At 55.9% G+C, this 23,072-nt stretch overlaps 2 protein-coding genes across 5 annotated transcripts in view; one reads left to right on the forward strand and one right to left on the reverse strand.

Annotated features, from left to right (window-relative positions):
• The first annotated feature begins 4,448 nt into the window (after positions 1-4,448).
• On the forward strand, positions 4,449-13,931 carry CKM (creatine kinase, M-type). Of its 2 annotated transcripts, none has more exons than XM_025849503.2 (8): positions 4,449-4,582; positions 7,029-7,239; positions 8,134-8,288; positions 8,420-8,552; positions 11,215-11,386; positions 12,240-12,363; positions 12,706-12,895; positions 13,410-13,931. In XM_025849503.2, the coding sequence occupies exons 2-8, from the start codon at positions 7,047-7,049 to the stop codon at positions 13,586-13,588; spliced, it is 1,146 nt and encodes a 381-aa protein (XP_025705288.1). In that variant the 5' UTR covers positions 4,449-4,582; positions 7,029-7,046; the 3' UTR covers positions 13,589-13,931. The 2 variants fall into 2 exon arrangements, with proteins under 2 accessions (XP_025705288.1, XP_025705289.1); XM_025849504.2 differs by having other exon boundaries at positions 4,456-4,582; positions 7,026-7,239.
• Positions 13,932-17,104: 3,173 nt separating this feature from the next.
• Positions 17,105-23,072, reverse strand: part of MARK4 (microtubule affinity regulating kinase 4) — a 38,485-nt gene continuing 32,517 nt past the window's right edge. For 2 of the 3 annotated variants that reach the window (XM_025849885.2, XM_025849881.2), the window contains exons 15-17: positions 20,910-21,188; positions 19,738-19,782; positions 17,105-18,435 (exon numbers count right to left, since the gene is read on the reverse strand). In XM_025849885.2, coding sequence (XP_025705670.1) covers positions 18,099-18,435; positions 19,738-19,782; positions 20,910-21,188 — 661 coding nt within the window. In that variant the 3' untranslated portion in view covers positions 17,105-18,098. Of the gene's footprint in view, positions 18,436-19,737; positions 19,783-20,679; positions 20,760-20,909; positions 21,189-23,072 lie in introns of all 3 variants that reach the window. The other variant, XM_025849882.2, reaches the window with a different exon arrangement.

Here is a 23,072-nt window from a genome sequence, read left to right on the forward strand (position 1 = left end):
AAAGAAAGAAAGAAAGAAAGAAAGAAAGAAAGAAAGAAAGAAAGAAAAAGAAAGAAAGGAAGGAAGGAAGGAAGGAAGGAAGGAAGGAAGGAAGGAAGGAAGGAAGGAAGGAAGAAAGAGTGCACAGTGGACCGGGGAGGGGCAGAGGGAGAGGGAGAGAATCTTAAGCAGGCTCCACACCCAGCGCAGAGCCCAATGTGGGGCTCGATCTCACAACCCTGAGATCATGACCTGAGCCAAAACCAAGAATTGGATGCTTAACTGACTGAGCCACCTAGGTCCCCCCAAGAGACTAAAATATTAAGAAATGTGACCATTCATACACTCCAAATATAACATTTTCAAAATAAAGGACAAATTTGAAATAATTGAATGCAAAAACAACCAAAAACCAACATTAAGAGATTAAGATGCAGGTAAAGCACCACCTAGAGGAAAATGTATAGCTATGTTGAGAAAGATCGGTTTGGAGGGACTGGAGTGGGCCTGGTAGGGAGTCATGAAAGACCGTCTTATTTGCCTGTCTTCCCACCACCACCACCACCACCACCACCACAACCACCACCAGGGGCCTGACATCCAGTTGATTACAGGGCTGCAAAGGGCTTGCTCTTGGGGAAAAAGAAGGAGTGGACAGGTCCTTAACTCTCTGGCTCTCTGATTCTCCAGTTCTGGGGCTGCCTTTGATTTATAACTTGTCTTCCCTGAACCAGTTGGCACCATGGACTGCCAGAATTAGGAGAGGAATTTTGGGGTTGGGGGAGGAGAGCATTCTGGGATGACGGGCCATGGGGGTGGAGTGCTGCCTCCCAGAGTCTCTCCTGGAGTGGGCAGCCTCATCCCTAGGGGAGGGGCAGGGACAGGGGAGGCGGTGGGTAAAAGGGAGTGTTTGGGGCAGGGTTGCTCTATAACACCAGGGCTTGGGGGTGAAAGGAAAAGAGTACAGACTCTGAAATTCTAGAATACTAGTTGTCGCCTTGGGCAACTCCTTGCCTTTTTGAGCCTCGGCATCCACCTTCTGTAAAATGGGGCTTCAGCATGAAGAGGTGGGATCGGGGAGGGATGAGGAATACAAACTCAGGGACTAACTATGTGGTCCCATCTGATTCTGTTATTTCCCAGCTGGGTGACTTTGGGCAAGTGACTTGATCTCTCTGGGCTTCACTTTTCTGATGTGTAAAATTTGCAGTACCCACCTCATAGGACTGGCGGGGAACTAAACTGTTTAATACACATAAAGTGCTTGGGCCCTGAAGCCAGATGACCGAGGAGATGAAGGGGGCATGGGGAAGTAGGTACAAATTGTCAGGGCCTGAAGACCCACTTGGAAAGGAACGCTGGGATGACAGTATGACTTTGCTGAGAGGCCCGTAAATTGTCTTCACCAAAGCCTGAACCCACTCTTGGCAGCCCTGTGCCAGTTTGATTCCCAGCTCATCCCTCCCCCACTGCGTGACCTTGGGCAAGTCATTTTACCTTTCTGAGCTTTATTCTTGGCAGTGTTCAATGAGTTAACATATGTAAAGCACTTAGCATTTTACTTGACATATGGGAGTGCCCCATAATACTTAACAATTAGGGTGGGGACTGTGGAGTGGCCCCTCAACATCCATGCTAACCTCTTTCTGGCAAGTCCATTTGTCCAAAGGTAGCATGGTTCTGGGGGCGAGAGATGTTCCTGGTGGCCTAGTGCAGAGTGTGCTCCTTCAACCCTTCCAATGATTTTGGAAGCACCTAATAACTCATAGTAAGGCCCTTTCTGCATAAGCTGGGTAGGGTGGTTTCCAATTGACTGATAAGGCTACTCTTATTTCCTTAGTCAACAAATACTCATTTATCCTCAGGGCACTGGGGAGCCATGGCAGGTTCTAGAAGGAGCAGTCAGAAGGTAGGGAGTAGGTAGGAGGGGACAGACTGAGGCAGACCAGGGAGGAGGCTAGGGCAGAAGGGAATGTGGAGGAGGAGGTGAGCTAGGGTAGCAGGAGGGATGGACAGGTCTTGGAGACTAATGGCTTTGGAGGGTTGGGGGTTGGGATGAAGACACACCATGGGGGTCTTGGCTCCCCCCAGGGCCAACTGTTTCTATGAGACTCAAAGATAAAGGAGTAGAGCTCATGATGCAAGGTCCTGCTGGAGTGTTTGGGCCCCTCAGTCCAAGTCACGTGGCGGGAATATTGCTGCAAAGGATTCTGGGAAACTGAATTTCTCACCTTTTTGGGTTCTGTAAAGGAGGCTGTCATAGGGTGGGAAATCCCCAAACACAGAAAGTGCTTCCTATGCTCTATGGCCAAAAGGAATGTCAAATGTCCCCATGAGTGGTTATGAGGGCTCCAGGGGAGTGGGCTGGGCTGGATCCTTGTCCCTCCCCTGCTCACAGCCCTCAGGGGGCTCCCATCCATTCGCAGTGGGATGGAAACTCCTTCATGGTCCCTAGGGTCCTACAGGTGGGCTCCTATCCCTCATCTTCTTCCTCCCACTCTCCACTCTGCCCCATCTGCTCCAGCCTTCCAGCTTCTTCCCTGTCTCTCAGATTTGCCAAGCCACTCCCACCTCAGGGCCTTTGCACCTGCTATTTCCCTTCCAGATCCTCACATGGCTGGCTCTCACCTCTCCCTCAGATCTCCGCTCAGATTTCACTTCCCCTGAGAAGCCTGACCTGCCCTCCCCTGCTGTGCCACCACTCTGACCCCTTACCCTCTTTGATTTTCTGTCAAAGCCCTGTCGACCCCACCACAACGGCATATATTTACGTGCTTGTGCTCACTACCATGTCACCTCCCTGAGACCAATGGTTTTGTTTTCTGCTGTGTCCCCCATAAGTGCTTAATAAAGAATTGTTGGAGCGCCTGGGTGGCTCAGTTGGTTAAGCCTCTGCCTTTGGCTCAGGTCATGATTCCCGAGTCCTGGGATGGAGCCCTGAGTCGGGCTCCCTGCCCAGTGAGGAGCCTGCTTCTCCCGCCACTCCCCCCGCTCGTGCTCTCTTCGCTCTCTCGCAAATAAAATCTTTTTTTTAAAAAATAAAAGAATTGTCGAAATGATACATGCCTCTCTATTCCAGTCTTGTTCCTTTTAGTTCTCTGAGCCTCAGTTTCCCTAGCCACGAAGGAGAACTTTGCCACTCCGACCTTGGTGGGAAGGGACAGTGGGTGGAGAGATCAGGGGCTGGGCCCCAAGGAGAAATTTTCTAAGCACCTCCTCCCCACCAGGAATCCGGGGAAAGGCAGGGAGGGCCCCCTTTCCCTAGATCAGACCCCTCCCGCCTGGGAAGAAATGGGGACATGGGGGAGATCCGGGCGGAGGGAGGAACCCCCGAGAGAAAAGGCCGGCCCCTTCCTGGTTGTAATCCTGGGCACTCCCTGGGCTCCTTCTGCTCCCTGGCCTCGTCCGGCTTGCCCGGCAATCTCGGCGCCTCCCAGGCGGAGGAAACGGCTTCCTCTAGCCGTCCCCGCGTGCACGGAATGCCCTCCTCAGCCCTTGAGGCCCCGGTCCGCGTGGAGAGCTCCTGCTGCGCCCGGATCTGGAGGTGCGCGAGTCGGGCGGGCGCTCTGCCCTGACCCGAGCGGCCGCCCAGCCCCCTTCCCCTGCGGGCGGCCTCCCCGGACGGCTGCTGCCCTTGTAAGGAGGCGAGGCCGGGGACACCCGACACGCCTGGTTATAATTAACCCGGACACGTGGCGACCCCGCCCCCCAACACCTGCCCCTGCCCACCCCCCCCCCCCCCGCCCGCCCCAGCCCCTCGGGTCTAGGTCTTCGAAAAGGCGACAGCGAAGCGCCCTCTAAAAATAAGCTCCCTTCCAGAATGAGTCCCTCCCTGTCCCCTCCGCCCGGGGAAATCTCCCAGCGTCAGCCCGGGGCGGACTGGAGTGGGGAGGGCGACGGCCACCTCCAGCACCGGCCTTGGGTTTGAATCTCTCAGCTCAGGCGACCCTTCGTTTTCCTCCCACTCGCTCCCAGGGAGGAAAGCGCGTCCAAGCGCGGGCTTCTGGGGTCAAGCTGTTCTGCGTTCAGTCCTGGGTTTTGGCCAAGCGCTCCCCTTAGTTGGGTGACGAGGGGCGAGTCTCTGCAATACCAGAGACTTGGCCCTCTTGGGACTATTGCCAAGGTTTCCCCAGGGGGCGGGGCTCAGGACCTGATGTTTATCCAGGTCAAGGCCACTGGGGGCTGAGGAGAGGCCTGGCCACCTGAGGGGCTGGTGGCCTAGTGGTGTGGCTTCTACGTGCCTGGGACGTCCCCTGCCAGGGTCTCATGTCCTGGGCGGGGGGCCAGCTGTCCCTGCCAGCCCGACTCAGCACTTGGTGGGGGAATCAGCTGGATGGGGGAGGGGGGCTGGGCTCAGCCCCTGGGGCAGCCCATACAAGGCCATGGGGCTGGGCGCGAGGCATGCCTGGGTTCAGGGTGGGCACAGTGCCCAGGCAGTGAGGTGAGAGGCTCAGCTGCCCTCCAGTTCCCTTCCCTGGGGGCAGCCCCTCCCAGCCAGTAACACAGCCCGGCCTCCCTATATAAGGCCGGGGCTGCCGGCCCTTCCTTTGGGTCAGTGTCGCGTCCAGGATACAGACAGCCCCTTTCCGCACAGCCCAGCCAGGTACCGCTGGGGGTGGGAGTCAGGGTGGGGTCCAGACTGGGGGCCCCAATGGTGCCAGCAGTGCATCTGGTCTCGGGAGTCTGCCCCATATCCTCCTACACGCAGGGGGGTCAGTGTGTGGGAAGGTTGGCCCCACGTCTGGGAGGCCCCACTACCTGTGAGCCGCCCCCCCACCCCCTGCCACCGACCTCCCACAGGGTCTGTGGCACAGGCTCATGGGGAGGGATCTTGGAGACAAAAGGAGACTTGGCAGCTGCCAAGGGGCTACAGGCTGGGCCTGTGTTCATGATGGTTTGTCCCCAGCACCGGGTGCCCAGAGCCGTGGGCGGTGTCTGCCTGTCATCCGTCTGTGGGGTCATTGCATTTGCGGGGTCATTGTATTTGCGGGGTCATTGCATTTGCGGGGTCATTGCATTTGCAATTCTGTGGGTCCCCGGTTGTGTCCCACACAACGGTGTGACCTTGTGTCTGACTTTCTGTGGCACCTGCTTGGGTGACTGTATCCTGGGTGTGTCCCTGGGCTTGGAGGCATGTGTGTGACTATTTACGGTGTGATCTGGGGGGTCATTGGTGATGTGTGTGTGTGTGTGTGTGTGTGTGTGTGGCTCTGGGGCTCTTTCTGTTTGTACCTCTGGGGCTCCCCCACCTTGCCTCAGTGCTCTCTGCTGAAAGTGTCCCTTGCAGGGTGAGGGTGGGGCACCCTGAAGGGGGGTTTCTGGGCTGGAAGCCCTTGAAGCCCCATGCCTGGATGCATGTCCTCCTGGCCACCCTGGCCCACCCATCTCCAGCCTGCTGACTTGGTGCAAATGGAGCCCCAGGAATGTGGGGGGGTGTGGTGGTGGAGCAGCAGCTGGGGAGGGGAGGAGGAATCGGCCAGACTCTATAAATAATCCCCAACCCTGGATAGTAGCTCCAACGACCTTTCATGAATCCCATCGCCCCTGGCCTGATGCTTCAGCCTTCAGCTCACCCTGGTGCCGATTTCCTTCCCACCATTCTACCTGCTTCCTGTACCTGGAGCTGCCGGTGAGCTCCCGCTCCTACCACCACCACCACCACCAGCAGCAGCACCGAAGCGTCCCTCTTCCTTCCCGGGTCTTATGAATAAAAGTAATAATAACCGCCACGGCAGCCACCCCTCCAGATAGCAGGCCCCGACTCCGTGTGAGGACGTGTGCCCGGCTGGCTACGTGCCTCGGCCAGAAGAATCCTCTTGGCAAACCCCTGGGCCAGGCTCAGTTTCCAGGTGACAGAGGCTCAGAGAGGCTGAGCACCTGGCTTGGGGTCACAGAGCAGGGGAATGGCACAGGCGGGATTTGAACTCAGCTCTGATGACTCTGGCTGGGCTTTTCTTCTCAACTGAGCCCTGCCAGAGAGTTGTCAGCAAACAGAGGGGACAGCCACCCAGGCTTCCCTTCTGCCCTGCTCCTCGTCCCTTGACTGAGCACCCAAGAACCTTCATGGAGAGAATGTCCTTTCTCTGCTCAGACACTCGTTCTCAGCAATACCCCCCACCTTCTCCCCCGCTCCTCACACAGATCTTTAAAATAATAGCAACGGTAATTACAATAATAGCTAAGCAAAATAATGCTTATCGTGTGCCGGGACTCTTCCAAGTGCCTCACATATATGAACTCCTTTACGCTCCCGAGATGAGGGCTAGTATGACCCTCATTGTACACATGAGTAATCTGAGGCACAGAAAGGTTAAGCCAGGTGCCCAAGTTCACACAGCTATTGTACAGACTGAGCTGGAATTTAAACCCAGGCTGATTCCAGAACCTACACTCTTTTTTTTTTTTTTTTTTTTAAGATTTTTATTTATCATAGAGAGGGAACACAAGCAGGGGGAGTGGGAGAGGGAGAAGCAGGCTTCCCGCCGAGCAGGGAATCATGACCTGAGCCCAAGGCAGACGCTTAATGAATGAGCCACCCAGGTGCCCAGAACCTACACTCTTATCCATGCCAATATTACTGCCCTGTCCCAAAGGCATCTTTGGGCTGGAGAAACAGTCCCCAGCAAGGTTACTAGTCCGGGGTCACCTGTCAGGGTGTGGCAGAGCTGGGATCTTTTTTTTTTTTTTTTTTAAAGATTTTATTTATTCATTCATGAGAGACAGAGAGAGAGAGAGGCAGAGGGAGAAGCAGGCTCCCAAGGAGCAGGGAGCCCGATGCGGGACTCGATCCCAGGACCCTGGGATCATGACCTGAGCCGAAGGCAGACGCTTAACCATCTGAGCCACCCAGGTGCCCCAGAGGTGGGATCTTAACCAGAGTCCTGATGGCCTCCTGTCAAGACACAGGGGCTCAGAGACGGGACCCTTCTTGTTCCAAGTCACACAGTACATCAGTCAGGCCTGTCTGACCCCAAAGCCTTGCTCTGTTCCCTTGCTGGCCTCTGCTGGATGCGAGATAACCTTCCCCACCCCCACCCCCTGCCCAGCAGGCCCCCCACACCGCCACCATGCCGTTCGGTAACACCCACAACAAGTTCAAGCTGAACTATAAGCCTGAGGAGGAGTACCCTGACCTCAAAAAGCACAACAACCACATGGCCAAGGTGCTGACCCTTGAGCTCTACAAGAAGCTTCGGGACAAGGAGACTCCATCTGGCTTCACCCTGGACGATGTCATCCAGACAGGTGTGGACAACCCAGGTAAGCCTCTTTGGTGGAGCATGGACAGGGACTCGGGTCGGGGGGGGGGGTGCTCTGGAAGCTGCCTGCCACACCTTGATCCCACCTCCCCAGGCCTCAGTTTTCCCATCTGGAAGATGGGGGCTATACCCAAGGGACTGTTGTGAGAAAAAAATGAGGCTACACGTGTTAAGGGCTTGGGACAGGACCCGGTGCGTGGCAAACCACTCCCAAACGCACACGAGTAAAATGTGGGGAAATCATTCAATCGCCCCGAGGCCTTAGGTTCCACTTCTGAAAAATGGGCACCCATGGGGTGAAAACAAAAGAGTCAGCGCACATACAGCGCTCGGAGCAGCCTCTGGGACAAAGTGCGCACTCGGGGTCTGGCGGGGGATATTCCTTCTCCAAGGACACCGGAGCCCCGAGAGCGGATCCTAGCCTCCAACTGATTGTGTGATTGAGGAGGGAGGCCCCCTCGCTCTGGGCCTCTGGTTCCCCATTTGGGAATACGAGGGTCTTTCAAGTCTCTTATTATCTGTGGGAGCCAATAGTCTAATACGTTTCTGAAAATTTTTTGGTGAAGGGAGAGTCCGTGATTTGGGCATTCTGAAGTGGTAATATTTTTAGTACCTTGTAACTGGCCTCCTGAGACTCTTTCTCCTTTGCCCTGCCCCCAGAGCCTTTCCCTCAGCCCAGATGCCACCTCGATCTCTCCCAGCCTTCCCTCTCCATCCCCATCAACCCTCAGCCTCTGCAGTTCTGACCCAGAGGTCTTGAATGGCCCCCTGCCCACGCACACGCGCACACACACACACACGTGTGTGCATGTGCACATACAGTCTACACTGGACCCAGGAGCCTGGGCCTTCCCTGCTGGGGACAGGCACCTCTGACCTCACCCCGAACTCCCAGGTCACCCCTTCATCATGACCGTGGGCTGTGTGGCCGGTGACGAGGAGTCCTACCAGGTGTTCAAGGATCTCTTCGACCCCATCATCCAGGACCGGCACGGCGGTTACAAACCCACTGACAAGCACAAGACCGACCTCAACCATGAGAACCTCAAGGTCAGCTGTCCCCAGGCCAGGGGAGGGATGGCGGTGGGAAGAAGCCAGTGGACAAGGAGGAACCAAGGGAAGTAGCAGAGAGTCAGAGCCGGAAGCATGCCCAGCCCTGACCCCCCACTCCTGCCCTCCAGGGTGGAGATGACCTGGACCCCAACTATGTGCTCAGCAGCCGCGTCCGCACGGGCCGCAGCATCAAGGGCTACACACTGCCCCCCCACTGCTCCCGGGGTGAGCGCCGGGCAGTGGAGAAACTCTCCGTGGAAGGTGAGAACGCCCACCCTTGGGGCCACCCAGCTCTGGTTCTGCTCCTTCATGGAAAGAGCTTGGTAAATAAATCAAGGGTGCTGGGTACCCGGCAGCTGGCAGCTTTAACCCTGGTGGGAGTCAGGGGGTGCTGTCAAGGCACCCTGAGCAGATCCATGCAGACCCTCAACTGTACCAGGGTCCTGACCTCCATCCGTCCAGCTGGTCAGCTAGCCAGCCGGCCGGCCAGGCAGCAAACATTGACGGTTGTTATGGTCCTGAGTAGGGAGCTGGGGCTCCCATGATGAAAAAGATGGACAAAGTCACTGCTCTCACAGAGCTGTCAGTCTGGTGGGGAGATAAGAGGAAACACAGAAACCAACAAAAGAATGACGAATCCCAACGTGCCATGTAGCCAAGAAACAAGGGTGCATCACAGCATGACTGGGTGGAGCGCTCTTAGAAAGGAGGGGTTGAGACCCAGTTGACAAGAAGGAGCCTGGGGCGCCTGGGTGGCTCAGATGGTTAAGCATCTGCCTTCGGCTCGGGTCATGATCGCAGAGTCCTGGGATCGAGTCCCACATCGGGCTCCCTGCTCCTTGGGAGCCTGCTTCTCCCTCTGCCCCTCTCTCTCTGTCTCTCATGAATAAATAAATAAAATCTTTAAAAAACAAAGAAGGAGCCTGAAGAATTCCAGGCAGGTGGAGTGGCAAGTGCAAAGGCCCTGAGGTGGGAAAGTGTGCTGGAGGAACAGCAAGGAGACCAGTGTGGCTGGAGCTGAGTGGACCAGGGGAGGAGATGTGGTCAGAGGAATATGGGTGGCCAGGTTGTTCAGAGCCTTGTGGGCCATCCAGAGGGCTTTGGCTTTGACTCTGAAGGAGATGGAAGCCTTGGGAAGATGGTGAGCAGAGTAAGTCCACAGGACTTACATGGAGTTCTCTGGCCGTTGAGTGGAAGTGAACAGACTGTGGGCAGAAGCAGGAACAGAGGGACCGTAAGGGGGCAACCATGGTGGTCTGGGCTCCAGGGTGAGGGATAGGCAGTGGGATGTAGAGAAAAAGCGGGTATGTTTGGGAGGTAGACTCATCAGGGCTCCCAAGCATGTTGTCCTAGTAAATGTTTAACAACCAGCTCTCAAAAAAAAAAAAAAAAAGCCCCAATTTGCAGCGACTGCCAGTTTCCATGGTGTAAATTCTCCTACCATGACCAGTCTTAAGCTATGAACATGATGTCATAGAGAGATGGGAAAAGATGCACAGTAACACATCGTTAACATAGTATTCCCATCATCAGATAGAGATGAAAAAGCTTCAAGAACATAGATAATAAAGATGTAGTAAAATAATTAGGAAGTGATCATTTTGAATATTTACTACCTGTGGGTTTTTTTTTTTTTTTTTAGTGAGAGAGTGAGGAAGGGCAGAGGGAGAGAGAGACTCTTAAGCAGGGTCCACACCCAGCACAGAGCCTGACATGGGGCCCAGTCTCACAACCCTGAGATCATAACCTGAGCTGAAACTAAGAGTCAGATGCTTAACTGACGGAGTCACCCAGGCGCCCCTTATTACCTGTGTTTTAAATATAATTTATTTAATTGGAAGTTTACATAAATTATTATTATTATTTTTTATGTAGGCTCCACACCCAACATGGGGCTCAAACTCACTACCCTGGCATCAAGAGTCACATGTTCTACTGACTGAGGCAGCCAGGGGCCCCTAGATAAATTATTTTTTTTAAGATTTTATTTATTTATTTGAGAGAGAGAATGAGATAGAGAGAGAGCATGAGAGGGGGGAGGGTCAGAAGGAGAAGCAGACTCCCCGCTGAGCAGGGAGCCCGATACGAGACTCGATCCCGGGACTCCAGGATCATGACCTGAGCCGAAGGCAGTTTGCTTAACCAACTGAGCCACCCAGGCGCCCTAGATAAATTATTTTTAACAGTATAATACAGTAGGGGCACCTGGGTGGCTCAGTCGTTAACCGTCTGCCTTCGGCTCAGGTCATGATCCCAGGGTCTTGGGATCGAGCCCCGCATCGGGCTCCCTGCTCGGCGGGAAGCCTGCTTCTCCCTCTCCCACTCCCCCTGCTCGTGTGCCCTCTCTCGCTGTGTCTCTCTCTGTCAAATAAATAAATAAAATCTTAAAAAAACGAACAATATAATACAGTATATAGTATGTGACATATAACATATAGTACACTATATTCAAATGTATAACATGCATAGACATACATACAGATTATAGATATGCACATATACAAACATATACATAATACGCATTTATTCTCTCTATGGATATATACAAATCCTATATATGCTGTTTCATAATAATTTTTACTGATGGCTCCCCAAATTCCTAACATGTTGGCTGTCTGTCTTGTTGGCCCGCCGGAGGGGCTCCAGCACCCTGTGGCTCACAGGGGCCTGGGGCGTGACCGTCAGGGAACAGGAGAATCCGTGTCTCCTGGCTGCGCACATGGCCTGTCTGTTCAGGCAGGGGAGGAGCGTGCTTTGGGGAGAGCGCGGGAATTTGGGTTTCGCCCTAGTGTTCAGGCACCATTAGCACCCCTACAGGACCAAGCCCCAGGCTCTTTAGGGGCAGCAGTTTGGGGTCCCCAGGCCTCCGCGCCCAGGGTGCGGTGGGGCAGGCTGCTGACCGCTCCCTTGTGTGGCCCCTTAGCCCTCAACAGCCTGACCGGCGAGTTCAAGGGAAAGTACTACCCTCTGAAGAGCATGACGGAACAGGAACAGCAGCAGCTCATCGATGATCACTTTCTGTTCGACAAGCCCGTGTCCCCGCTGCTGCTGGCCTCAGGCATGGCCCGCGACTGGCCCGACGCCCGGGGCATCTGGTGAGTTCCCCTCCCCCAGCCCCTGCCAGTCCCCCTTCCCGGCCTTCCACTACCCTCCCATCCCTCTACCAAAGCCAACACCATAAAAACGATGTTTCTGGGTGCCCCTGAAAAATGACCTTGCCTTCCACCTCCCCTGTGTGACCTTGGGCACATTGTTTAACGTTTCTCTGCCCTGGAATTGAGAATGGTGTCTGGGATATAGTAAGTGCCCGACGTCTTGGTTATTAGCTTTATCTTTTATCATTGCTGGTTAGGTTTCTATGAACCTTTGAATCCCCGATCGTGATAGTCAAGGATTTTCAAAGGTTTTGGAAATTTAGGTTTCAGACGATTTGGAGAGCGTGAGTTCTAAGATATACAGATGGGATGATTCTAAGGTTCCAAGATTTGAGTGTTTTTAGGTTCTCGGAAGCTAATTCCAGGTTCTGTGATTCCGTGGTCTCAGACATTTCTAGATCGAAATGTTTTGTGGTTCTAAGACTCTGTTTCTGAGACGTCACAAGGTGAAGGCAAGGTTGCTCCTGAGACCAGATGTAGGACTTCCAAGATTTATCAACTCTGATTCCCAGCTTCTGTTCTTCAAAGATTCTGAGAGTCTAAGGGTCTGGAATTTAATGCTGTTTAAAGACCGAAGACCCTAAAAACCCTTGATCTTAAGATTGGCGATTTCTCAGATCCTGTGACGTTGGGGTCTCCGGGGGTAAAGCTTCTGCGATTTTGAGGAGCCCGTGCCACCACCTCGAACTCCTCAGGCCCGCTGCCCCCTAGCGGTGGGTGAGTTCTCGAGAGGCCGGGAAAGGGGTTGCCACGCGGAGCTGATGCCTTGGCCTCTTCCTGCGCCCCACCCCAGGCACAATGACAACAAGAGCTTCCTGGTGTGGGTGAACGAGGAGGACCACCTCCGAGTCATCTCCATGGAGAAGGGGGGCAACATGAAGGAGGTTTTCCGCCGCTTCTGCGTGGGGCTGCAGAAGGTGGGTAGCCTGCCCCTCGCGGCGGACCTGGGACTCCCCGTGCACGCCGCACCCGCTTTCCAAGGCCCCGGCCCCCCGGGGAACCCGGCTCCACCCTATGCCCAAGCCCCGCCCCTAAGAGCCCGCCTCCGAAGCGTCCTCCAGCCCAGCCCCCGCAGCGTCAGGCTCCACTTGGGTGCTCCTTCAGAAGCCCAGCCCTCGCGCGGTTTTCCAACCCCGCGGTCTCGGAATCCGCCCCCCACCCACGTCCTCACGCCGTCTTCCTCCCAACCCCGTCCCGGTTGCGAGTGCATTTGGGGGCGCCCGCTGGCGCTGACCCCAGGTCCTCTCCCCTTACCTCAGATTGAGGAGATCTTCAAGAAAGCCGGCCACCCCTTCATGTGGAACGAGCACCTGGGCTACGTGCTCACCTGCCCGTCCAACCTGGGCACCGGGCTGCGTGGAGGCGTGCATGTCAAGCTGCCGCACCTGAGCAAGCACCCCAAGTTCGAGGAGATCCTCACCCGTCTGCGCCTGCAGAAGCGGGGCACAGGTGCGGCTCTGCATCCGCGCACCGCGGCGTCGGGGGCGGGCCCTTTGCGGAAGGGGAGGCGGAGCATCCGCGCGAGTTCTGGGGTGGACAAGGGCTACCCCTCTGTGAGCCTCAGTTTCTTCCTCTGTAAATGGGCGTCAGCACGCTTTATCTCACAAGAATCGATAGGATGTCAGGGCTGTAGGATATACATTGTGTATGTCCCCTGCCCCCTAGGGACCTCGGTTTCCCATCTGTAAAGGAGAGGATGGTCAGGGTTCAACCCCAGGCAGCCTGGCTCCGGGGCTCACTCTTACCCACTATGCTATATTTTCATGTTGGATGGTTGAGGGGTGAGGTATCTAAATTAGCCGGAGACGTGAGCCCGTGAATAGACATCTAGGAGACTCTGAATGCACGTAACCTGTTACACAGTAGGCACCCAGTACGTGCGGCCGTCTCCGTTGGCACGGGGGCAGCATCCTGGGCCCCGCTCCTGAACCTCTGCTCCCTCCTTATGCTCCTGCTCCTTCAGGTGGTGTGGACACAGCTGCTGTGGGCTCAGTGTTCGACATATCCAATGCCGATCGGCTGGGCTCGTCCGAAGTAGAACAGGTGCAGCTGGTGGTGGACGGTGTGAAGCTCATGGTGGAGATGGAGAAGAAGCTGGAAAAGGGCCAGTCCATCGACGACATGATCCCCGCCCAGAAATAGGCGTCCAGCCCGCTCGCCGCCGACTGCTGGAGCCCCAGCTAAAGGGAGAACTCGGCCCATCGGGGGCCCGCCCCTTGCCCCCCGGAGCTCCACGTGTAACGGGTTTCGGCCACCTGGGGGCTCTATCCACCCATCTCGGAATTCCATTTCCAACCAGAGTTCCAACCAATGGGCTTCAGCCTCTGAGTTCTGGCCAATGAAGAACCTCCTCACACCTTCCTCTCCTTTTCCCGGAGCTCTGCCCACGACCAGGAGCTCTGGCTCATGGAGAGCTCTCCAACACGTCCGGAGCTCCTGCTTTTTCTACACCCAAAGCAACAAATAAAAGCAATGGCGGCCCTAACTTTTGTGCGATAGTTACTGAGCAAGAGGAGGAGGGACGTTTGCAATGGCCGCTGTGCGATCTCGAAGGGGCTTGCCCTCGCTAGTCATGTTTTATCCCATCTCTAAAATGAGGCCAAGTTCGTGAACAGTCTAATCCAAAACCGATCAGGTTCTATGAGGAATCTGAGACCCAGAGACGAGTGGCCCCCTTCCCAACCTCAGCGCCCAATCACTCATACTCAGATCTCAAACACGGGGTCCACACGGGGGAGAAACGTAAGCCAAACAAAATGTCTGAAACTTGAATTTGGCCCGCGGGCCTTCAGTTTGTGACCTACCGTGCGTCTCATCCCATATACCTCACGCTATTTGTCACTGGCCTCCTTCCGTGTGATCTCCCTTCACCCCTCTTTAGCTGCTACCACTCCTTTAAACTTCCCTTTCTTTGTTCAAGAACCTGCCATAGCTCCCCACATCTCCCAGCATGCGCTCCTATTATTTGCAATTCTTCAAGATCAAACTGAAATGCGCACCGTTCACTGAGGGCTCATCTTTCCGGTTCCTTCCCCATTATTCCTCTGTACACTCTCGCTCCTTACACCCTGCTACTCCCACCCTAACATCTTTGCCCATGCCCTTTCCTCCTCCAGACTGGGGCTTGGCTCATAGCAACCCCATGAAGTCTTGAGGGACCCGCCTTTTGGAGAGCTTGGTCCCAGGATGGAGGTGGGGAGGGGCAGTGGGGTGGGCAGGTAATCGAAGTCCGGAAGCATCTGAACACGTATTGGGTGTTGGCTACATCAATCACCTCTACTCGACCCAATACGCTGAGGCCTCCGTCAGCAGGGGCAGCGTTGTGGCCTCAAAAAGAGACAAAGGTTTCAGAAGGAAATGTGAAGCGGAGTAAGTGGAAGACAGAGCCCCAGGGACCTGGAGGAGGCACTTTTTCAAACCTGAGGGCCCTTAGAGGTCAAGAAATATGCTGTTCTACAGAGGGGAAACTGAGGCCAGGGCATGTCCCCAAGCGTTCCCAGAGAGATTACTGAAACAGGAAGGCTAGAAGAGAAAGACAAGACCTGTCAGGTATCAGGATGTCCTTTACAACACTGTCCCCAAATGAAGATTGCATCACTAACCCCAGCTCCACCCGCCTACCCCATCCCTGAGGCCACACAGACCACAAGCACTCCAGTGGGACCGTCTGAGCCAAATCTTCCCATCAGCGACCATGCCTGTCCCGCCCATCTTGCCTCATAAGCCTTAAATGCACCCCATTCTCTCCCCACCTTCTGTCCCACTCTGACCTCCTCCCTACTCTCCCGACCTGTCTCCTTCCCTCCCTTCGCAACATAAACCTGTCTCTTCCTCCCCCTTGCTCACAACCTCGCCATGGCTCCCTAGTGTCCTTGGTAGAAAGCGCGGGCCCCTCTCCACTACCTTCAGGGCCCTGCCAACACCTCCAGCCTCACCTCTCCCAGCGACTCCACTCACGGTAGTTTTTTTTGCCATTTGCTATACTCTCGCTCTCCTGCTTCCCAGGCATCATACCAGCTGTTCCGTCTGCCTAGAACACAAGCCCCTGCCCACCATGTCTAGCTAGCTGTTCATCATTCTCCCAGTGGCAGTTGGGCTGTTCCTCCTCTGGGAAGCGCTCCCTGGCTGGGACAGGCACCCTCTTGGCCTTCCCCAGCCTTTGCCCTGCCTGCCCCCAGCCCTGCCCACTCTGGATCATCACCGGTGCACCTAAATCCAGCTTTCTCCACTGGACTGAGCCCCCCGAGGGCAGGGGTGGGGCTGCCTTGGCCACCACTATGTCCCCATCACAGGACCGGGCACACAGGAAGCCCTTAGGGATTGAGATTTCCAGCGTGGTTGGTGCCCGCCACCCGACTCAGTAGAAACACCTGTCAGCAGATCCCTATTCTGGCCTCACTCATAAGACAGTAATGCGGTTCTGTCCCAGACCCTGAATTTTTCAACAGTGACCACTCAGTTTCTACCCCCCTTTCTTTCTCATTTGACTTTGCTATTAGCCCCAAGACGAAAACAAGACAAGGGTTGACCCTACCTTGCCCCAAGTGGGCACCTGAGGCACAGTAGACTAAGCCTCTTCCCTACATACAACCCTCCATGGCTCCTTGGATGAAAGCCCAGCTCGCTCGCTTTGGCCCTTTGGCCTACGAGGCCCTGTGTGAACAACCCCCCCCCCCCCCCGCGGCCCCGCCGTCTACTGCTTAGCTCTATTGAGCTTCTGTTCCCTTCCTCTGGCTAAGGACACCTTGACTTTCCTCTGAGCAACCCACCTAAATCCAGCTCCAGGGTCGCCTGGGTGGCTCAGTTGTTAAGCGTCTGCCTTCGGCTCAGATCGTGACCCCAGGGTCCTGGGATCAAGCCCCGCATCGGGCTCCCTGCTCGGCAGGAGGCCTGCTTCTCCCTCTCCCACTCCCCCCTGCTTGTGTTCCCGCTCTCGCGGTGTCTCTCTCTGTCAAATAAATAAAGTCTTTACAATCAATCAATCAATCAATCAATCCAGCTCCAGGCAGGGGCCTGGCCTCTCCAGAGCAACAGGGACTGGGTCAGGGATGGTCACATGACTTCTCTGGGCCAATAAGAGTCCATCTTGGGACTCTTGCCAGAAGTTGGCAATGAGGAACTTTCTGCTGCAGAAACTAGGCAAAGGGAGGAGAGGTTGGAACTGCTGGGGTCATCTTTGCCATCAGGGAGTGCCTGATGAAACTACAGGCTGAAACTATTAAACTCACACTGAAAAAAGCCAAGATGAGATGGCCGGCTGCCTGGATTCAGCCATACCTGAAGTCAGGCACCCCACACTATTAAGGAACATAAGCAAACGAATAACCTTTTTGCTGAAGTGTAGCTGGATTATGAGTCCTAATACGACATTTCTCTTAATTCTCCACCACCCCCAACACAGCAGCCACACCGAAATTACCCACAGTTCTCTGAAGGTCTATCATGCACTCCCACCCCCAGGCTTCTGCCCAGGGCATACCCCAAACCCGGTCAACTCCTATTCATCCTTCAAAGCCCATTTCCCCGACTCCCTCCCGCTCTCTTCTGGGCTCCACAAAGCAATGGTTTCTCTAGTGTTTTGTGTCAGAACCCATGTCCGCCACAGACAGGGGCTCCTTGTGTCTCCGTGTCCAGCACTGGGCCTGGCACGGAGTAGGCACAGGTCAATGACTGTTTATTGAATAAATGTACTACTGGAGTAAGAAGTGGCTTAGAGTCCGGTATAACATGTGGGTGGGCACGTGAGTGGATGAATGGGGGACCGATATAGGAACCGGGGGCCTCGTGGATGAGGCCGAGTTCTGGCCTGCCCTCCTCCACCATCATCCTTGACCCTCACACCCCCACTACACCCATTCTGCAGCTGAGAAAACCGAGGCTCAGAAAGGAGGAACCACTGGCCCAAAGTCACACACCACCTCCTCCTCGTCTCACTCGCAGGTGAGGGCAGGGAAGGAAAAGCCCGGGGTCAGCGTGGGGGAGGGGGACTCTCCTAAGTTTATTGGGCGACAGGCTGCAGGTGAGGGGGCTGACAGGAGGGGGCGGGGTGTAATAACTTAAAAACCGGAGGTGACAGTGGCAGCTCCTTGAGAGATCTCTGCAGAGGGGAGGGTGTGGGGGTATTTACAAGGATTTGTACAAAGTGCCCCGCGCCAGCCTGGGGCAGGAAGGGGGGTGGGGTTCGAGCATGAGGGGAGGGGAAGGAATCTGCCTCTCTGACTCCCACTCCCAGCCCCCCCCCATTCTCCAGTCTTTAGGCTCAGCAACCCTTCCTGCCCCTGCCCCAGGCCTAATTCTTGAGCTCTTGGGGGTGGGGGGGTGGGGCGGGGATGGAAGAGTCTCCTCAGTTTCCCTTTCTGCCCTTGCCGTGCCCCCGAAGTCTCCTTGGGGGGTGCCCCCTGGCAGGGTGAGGGAGGACAGGGCCGGCTGGAGGCTCCAGGAAGGGGCCAGCTCCCCCCCGCTCGGCCCCCTCACTCTTCTCTCACGCCCAACGGCCCCGGAGAACAGCGCGGGGCACAGTCTCTGTCCCCACGTCGGACTCGCGGGAACCGAGGTGACGACAGAGGGAGACGCCCCTCCCTGACCCCTTTCCCTGCTGCGGAGGTGAAGGGGACGAGCGAGAGGAGGAGGAGGGGCCCCGGGCCGTGGCGGCTCAGAGCTCGAGGTCGTTGGAGATGCGGGTGACGAGGGTGCGGAAGGCCAGGGCGGTGCCCGCCACGCGGCGGAAGAGAACTCCCCGCAGGCCGGGCCGGGGCAGCTGGCAGACCTCCACTTCGAAGTGGGACAGGGGCTCGGGCCCGCCCGCACCCCCGTGCAGGCAGGCCAGCAGGAACGGCTGTGGCTGGCGGCAGCGGCAGCGGGCGGCCGCGGTGGCCTGGCGGAGAGCTGCCATCAGGGCCTCGGGCGGGCGCGAGCTGGTCAGCTTCACACTCCAGGGGAATCGGAGTAGCCGGGGGGCGGTTTCCGTTTGATCCCAAGGTAGATGGCAACTGGGGCGGGAAGACAGTAAGCGGTCAAAGACCGAAGAGGAGGGGAAGGCGACCCACTGTTCCCACCCGGGGACAGACTCCTAGACGTCCCTCACAACCCGCCACCCTCTCTCACCGCAGGGACAGTGACAGAGATCCAGCCGTACAGATCGCCGGCCAGCTGGAGGCTCCATTTCCCAGCCTCCGCGGCCCCCAGGCGCCGCCTTGTCTCTCAATTCCTGGATATGAGTGGAAGTGACGCCTGCAACCTCCTTCCATCACCTGCTCCCAAGGGGTATGGGGAAATTTCTGGGGGCTTTTTGATTAGCGCAATGCCTTGGGATGCGGGTGCCGCTGGGCATTTACTAGGTTCAGGGCGGATACACGTTCTGCAACGTGCGAGAGGCCCCGCACAACAAAGAAATGTCCCGCCTAAAGTACCAAGAGCGCTCCTCTCGAGAACCATCGCACACTTAAGTCTTCTGGGTTTCCTCGCGGCTGACTCCGCCTCTCAGCTCCGAGCTGAGTACGTGAGTCGGTTCTGGCCAATGAGAGCAAGCCACCTCCCTGGCTGCCATGATTGGTTCAAAGGGGAGCGCATGACCAGGTCCCACCAATCAGAGTACGCCACCCTTCTGGCCACAGTCATTGGCTTGGGGATGGACATGTGACTCAGTTCCAGCCAATGAGAGTCCGTCCTGGGATCTTTGGGACTGGTGGGGAGGTTCTTTACTTGCACGGAGTCAGGGCGGGGGGGGGGGGGGGCTTTACATCGGGGCATTGTGTCAAACTGAAGCAGGGCCAGCGAGGTGCAGGGCTGCCTGCTTTTGCAAATAAGTGTTACTGGAACCCCGCCACGCCCATTAGTTTTTGTACTGATTGCGGGACAACGGCAGAGCCGAACAGGCATGACAGAGATTACCCGGGCCTCAAAACCTAAACTATGTACCATCTGGGGCTGTACAGGTAATGCTTGCTGCCAACAGTGGTGCCTCGGTGGATGAGAGGGGGAGGGAGGTGTGGTGGCAACAGCAGGAGCCGGTCACACATGGAAGAGGCTGGAGATAAGGACGGTCAAGGGACAGTGTGCACAGATGGGGGTGGAAATGAGAGGAAGTCGTGGGGGGCGGGGCATAAGAGGCCCGGGCAGAGGAAGGAGGGCCCGAGGGAGAGTTCAGGAAGCTGGCCCGGAGGAGGCAGCTCAGGTCCCATCTAAAGGTATGGGGATGGTGGCTAGGGGAGGTGCAGACAGACGTGGGGTCTGAGGCACACAAAGCGGGAGGGGCTGGTGTGGCGGCCAGGGGGGTAGGCACAGGCACTCACCTTGTGACCTCAGGTCCCCCGATTCTCTCAGGTTCGTCTGTGACCCTAGAGGAGGGGAGGGGGACAGAGTGTCTAATCTGCACATATGGCGCCCCCTCCCCCAACCCACTGCCTCCAGAACTCTGGGCAGCCCCTGCCTCAGCCCTGGTCCTGGTCCCTCCCCGCCGGCTGGAGCTGGGCTGGGGAGGGCTGGGAGTCAGGATCTGCACGCCCTCTCCATGCCCAGAAGGGGAGCCCCTTCTGAAATGGTTAGTGCAGGTCAGAGGAAAGATACTGAAGAATTTGGAAGACGAAAGAGAAAGGGGTTGGGCAGAGACACACACCTACATATAGAAGGACATGGACACACACACGCACCCCTCCTTCACGCTTTGCTCAAATGGCACCTCCTTAGTGAGGTCTGCTCCATTTAAAACTGTACCTCTCTTCCCTGCTCTAGTTTTCTTCTCAGTACTTATTTACTGTCTGGATCTCCGAGGAGAATGTCGGCTCTGCCTGGGCTGGGATTTTATACATCCTGTTCACTCTACTCCAGGGTCTAAGATGGGGCCAGGCACACAAGAGGCGCTCAGTGAATAAACAAATCATGTTCCAAGGCAGCATTCTAAGCTCAGTCCATATATCACCTCATTTAGTCCACACGACAACCCTAGGAGGAAGGCACTGTTATTTCTACCCCCACCTTACAGAAGAGGAAAGCAAGGCCCGGAGAGGTTGAGTGACTTGCCCAGGGTCACTCAGCAGAGGTGGGGTCTGAGCCTTAAGAGTCTGGCTCCAGAGGCCAGACTACTGTTTATTAAATGAGTAAAATGAACAGCCGGACCCCACAACCAGTCCTCCTCCCGCACGCACACAGTCCGCCTCCCCCACCCCTGTACACACAGGTCTGACATGCAGACAGGGAAGCAGAGCCAGGGACAGCAGAGGGTGGACGGGACTTACTGATCTTGGATCCCTGGGGCAGAGAGGCGCCCGAAACGCAGCGGTTAGAGTTCTGCCGTTTAGAGGGATCGAGGGTAACCCTGTAGTGTGAGGAGGGAGGTGAAGGGTGACGGAGGAGGAGGAGGAGGAGGAGATGATGTGGGGATACAGGAGGCAGAGCAGAGCAGAAGACAGGTTAGGCCCCATTTCCCCCCACCCCACCCCCACCCCCCACATTCCATGGGGCTCACCTTCGGGTCAGTTTGGAGGTCAGCTTGGTGAAGAGGTTGGTGGTGGGGCGGGGCCGCCCAGTGGGCAGGGGTGTGGCCTCGTGGGCCAGCGTGGGAGAGGCGGGGGGTCCATTCTGCACACCCCCGCCTCCCCCGCCCCCTGCCCTCCGGTCCCGGACCTGGCCACCGTGGAACGTGCTACGGATGGTGGAACCGCGTGCCAGACGGCTCCGCTCCCCCGATGGGGGAGCCAGGCTGTGACTAGAGGGAGAGGCGGGGGGCACCCGTGGGGTACCCGAGCTGTGGGCAGAAAGGAACAAGTCTGAGTGGGGCCTCGAGGCAGGCCAAGGCCCCAGTCCCTCTGATTCTTCACTGTCCTGTCTTGAGATCAGAAACATTAAAAAACAGAGCTCAGAGACAGGGCTGCCATGTACAGTTTGGCAGGCTGTGTACTATACAACCCTAGCTATTTTATGGACTCTTCATTCTTGCTAAGTCATCCCTCCTTCAAACTGTCCTTTCTTCAAATCCTACCCACTCCAAACGTATCCTAACTCTCCTCTCTGCAAACTCAGCAGTGGAATAGGTTCAGATATATTTTTTGATGAGTCCCTTGCCATTTGCCATCCCAACCTCAGGAACCAAATCAACTTTGCAAATACTTTGCTATCTGAACTTTCATTATTCAAACTCGGGATAGGAATAGATGTGAACATCAAAGGTACTTAAACTCATTATGGTAATTTTTTGACAGGTCAGAAAGGACCCTCTTCCCAATTGTCTCAAGATGTGGTGTGGAGAGTGGTGGCTCCAGCGTCCCGGGACCCTCCTCCAGACCCTCCCAGTCCTGACAGGAGGGGCCAGACCTACAATTTCTATCCTTCCAAGGACCCCAGGACCAGCCTGGATCTCAAAGAGGGAACTCTGACTGTGGTAGATGCCACTACCTCTCCCGTGGAATCTGTCCTCCAAGTTTTACTTTTAGTAACCAAACTTCCTAAGGGTGTGAGTGTTGCACATGGCCACCCAGCCAGAGACTACATTTCCCAGCTCCCTTGCAGTTAGGGATGGTCATGTGACTATTCTCTGGCCAATGGGATACAAACAGAAGTGCTTTGTCCCATTTCTGGGTCAGGCCCCTAAAAAGCATGCAGCTTGCGCTCCACTCTTCCCATCCTCCTTGCTGGTTGACAAATGGTGGCGGCTGGTGCAGTGGCCTCAGTCCCAGAGCTGGAGCCTCGGGTTGAGATGGGCAGGAACAATCTGGGTCCTTGGAGGGCCCTGCCTGCCTACCTCTGGATGGCTCTATCAGAGAGACCTAAACCTCCTTCTCATTTAAGCCACCGTCCCTGGGGGGTCTCTTCGTTACACCAGCTGAGTCTACAATCCAACTGCTACACTGTCTCTCGACCAAAGCTGGAAGGCTATGCACTATAGTGTTTACAAACCCACACGCTGGAGTCAGTCTGGAATCTTTGCTCCTTGACTTACCAGCTGTGTGGCCTTGGACGAGTTACTTAACCTCTCTGAGCCTCATTTCCTCAACTGTAAAATGGAGATAGCGGGATCTACCTCACAGAGTTGTTAGGGCCATTCAACCAGCGAATACACACACAGCCCTGGCATACAGTTCCTGCTTGATGAATACTCACTATTATTTTTATTTAATGACCACAAAATAAGCGCTCACTCATCGAATGCCCTCTATGTCACAGACCCTGTGCCCGGCACAGGACGCACCTGATCTCCAACCGGATCCCTCTAACGGGGCCTAGAGGCAGAGAACATCAGCCCCATCTTACAGAGGAGGAAACCGAGGCTCAGAGACTCGCCCGAGGTCATCCTGCTAGCAGAGTGCAGAGGCAAGATTTGAACACAGAACGCAGTAGCCACAGAATTACTACTCTCAACCACTCCACATCCTGTCCCCACCAAACAGTAACACACGTTTGTCAGGTGTTGTCCAGAGTGCACCTTGGTGTCGTGCCCTGGAGTCCTGGTGGGCGGGAGTATCATTATCCCGAAGCCCGCCCCACTCCTCACTCCTGGACTTGAATCGTGATGTGAACTAATTCAACCCCCCCCCCCCCCCCCGCCCACGCCAGTTTTTTTAAGTAGGCTCCACGCCCAACGCGGGGCTTGAACTCCCGACCCTGAGATCAAGGGTCACGTGCTCTACCGACT

This window comes from Callorhinus ursinus, unplaced genomic scaffold (genome assembly GCF_003265705.2).
Source record: "Callorhinus ursinus isolate GAN/ISIS: 27379988/994484 unplaced genomic scaffold, GSC_fseal_2.0 scaffold71, whole genome shotgun sequence".
NCBI classification, from domain to species: domain Eukaryota; kingdom Metazoa; phylum Chordata; class Mammalia; order Carnivora; family Otariidae; genus Callorhinus; species Callorhinus ursinus.

Bases quoted from the DNA above. Each gene is read 5' to 3' on its own strand.
- CKM (XM_025849503.2), top strand. From the start codon at position 7,047: ATGCCGTTCGGTAACACCCACAACAAGTTCAAGCTGAACTATAAGCCT. The intron at 7,240-8,133 runs GTAAGCCTCTTT...CCGAACTCCCAG, and splicing joins GACAGGTGTGGACAACCCAG to GTCACCCCTTCATCATGACC. The intron at 12,364-12,705 runs GTGGGTAGCCTG...CCCTTACCTCAG, and splicing joins TCTGCGTGGGGCTGCAGAAG to ATTGAGGAGATCTTCAAGAA.